Genomic DNA, 944 nt, shown 5'->3' with positions numbered 1-944 from the left:
TCACCACTCCCAAGCCTGAGGAGACAACTCCTGAGGAAGCCACAACCAAGGCAGAATCTCCCACCACCCCAAAACCTGAGGAGACAACACCAGAGGAAACAACAACTAAGGCTGATTCCCCTACCACTCCAAAACCTGAGGAGACAACCCCAGAGGAAGCCACAACCAAGGCAGACTCTCCCACCACTCCCAAGCCTGAGGAGACAACCCCAGAGGACGCAACAACCAAGGCAGACTCCCCCACCACTCCCAAGCCTGAGGAGACAACTTCTGAGGAAGCCACAACCAAGGCAGACTCTCCCACCACCCCAAAACCTGAGGAGACAACTCCAGAGGAAGCCACAACCAAGGCTGACAGCCCCTCCACCCCTAAAACAGAGGACACAGTCTCTCCGACCACCCCTGCAGCCCCCAAGGCCGACACCACCGTGGTACAGACAAAAACACCCACTGCAGTGACAACCCCTGCCCCTGAATTAGTCTCAACTGCTGATAAAGACAAAGCATCTCCCAGCAGTGCTGCAGCCACTACAGCTGGGAAGGACACTCCCACACCTGGAGCAGACACAATGCTTTCAGATACCACAATGGAGATCAAGGAGGTAACAACACCCAAGAAAGACAGAACTACTCTGCTTAAAGACATTTTAACAGCCACAATTGGGAAAGACTCGGCTACTCTAGCTGTGGTGACAACAGCTAAGCCAGGTGACTCTCCTAAAGGTATGGATGACATTCCAAATGCAGCCAAGCAACCTGTCACTGCAGCAGCTGCATCAGAAACAACAACAGCAGCCACAGCTCCCTTGCCCAAGCCTGCAACCACCAAAGCAGAGTCAACTCCTGAACCCAGCAAGGTGGTAACACCCAGCAAAAAAGAGCCAAGTCCAGAAATGGAGCAGGCTGCAGCAGCTCCAGAGAGCGCAGGTGCTACTTGTGTGGTG

At 53.9% G+C, this 944-nt stretch overlaps 1 protein-coding gene across 1 annotated transcript; it reads left to right on the top strand.

Annotated features, from left to right (window-relative positions):
• Positions 1-5: 5 nt before the first annotated feature.
• On the top strand, positions 6-938 carry LOC113980166 (proteoglycan 4-like; the record flags this gene model as incomplete). The annotated part of the gene is made up of 1 exon (XM_027707401.1): positions 6-938. A coding segment is annotated over one exon (933 nt), but the record flags the coding sequence as incomplete, so codon positions are not given.
• Between the last annotated feature and the right edge of the window lie 6 nt (positions 939-944).

The sequence above is a fragment of the Neopelma chrysocephalum genome, unplaced genomic scaffold, assembly GCF_003984885.1.
Source record: "Neopelma chrysocephalum unplaced genomic scaffold, ASM398488v2 Primary Assembly neopelma1_92851, whole genome shotgun sequence".
In the NCBI taxonomy this organism is placed as follows: domain Eukaryota; kingdom Metazoa; phylum Chordata; class Aves; order Passeriformes; family Pipridae; genus Neopelma; species Neopelma chrysocephalum.
The sequence above is the reverse complement of the archived record's forward strand: the minus strand, read 5'-3'. Positions and strand labels throughout refer to the sequence as shown.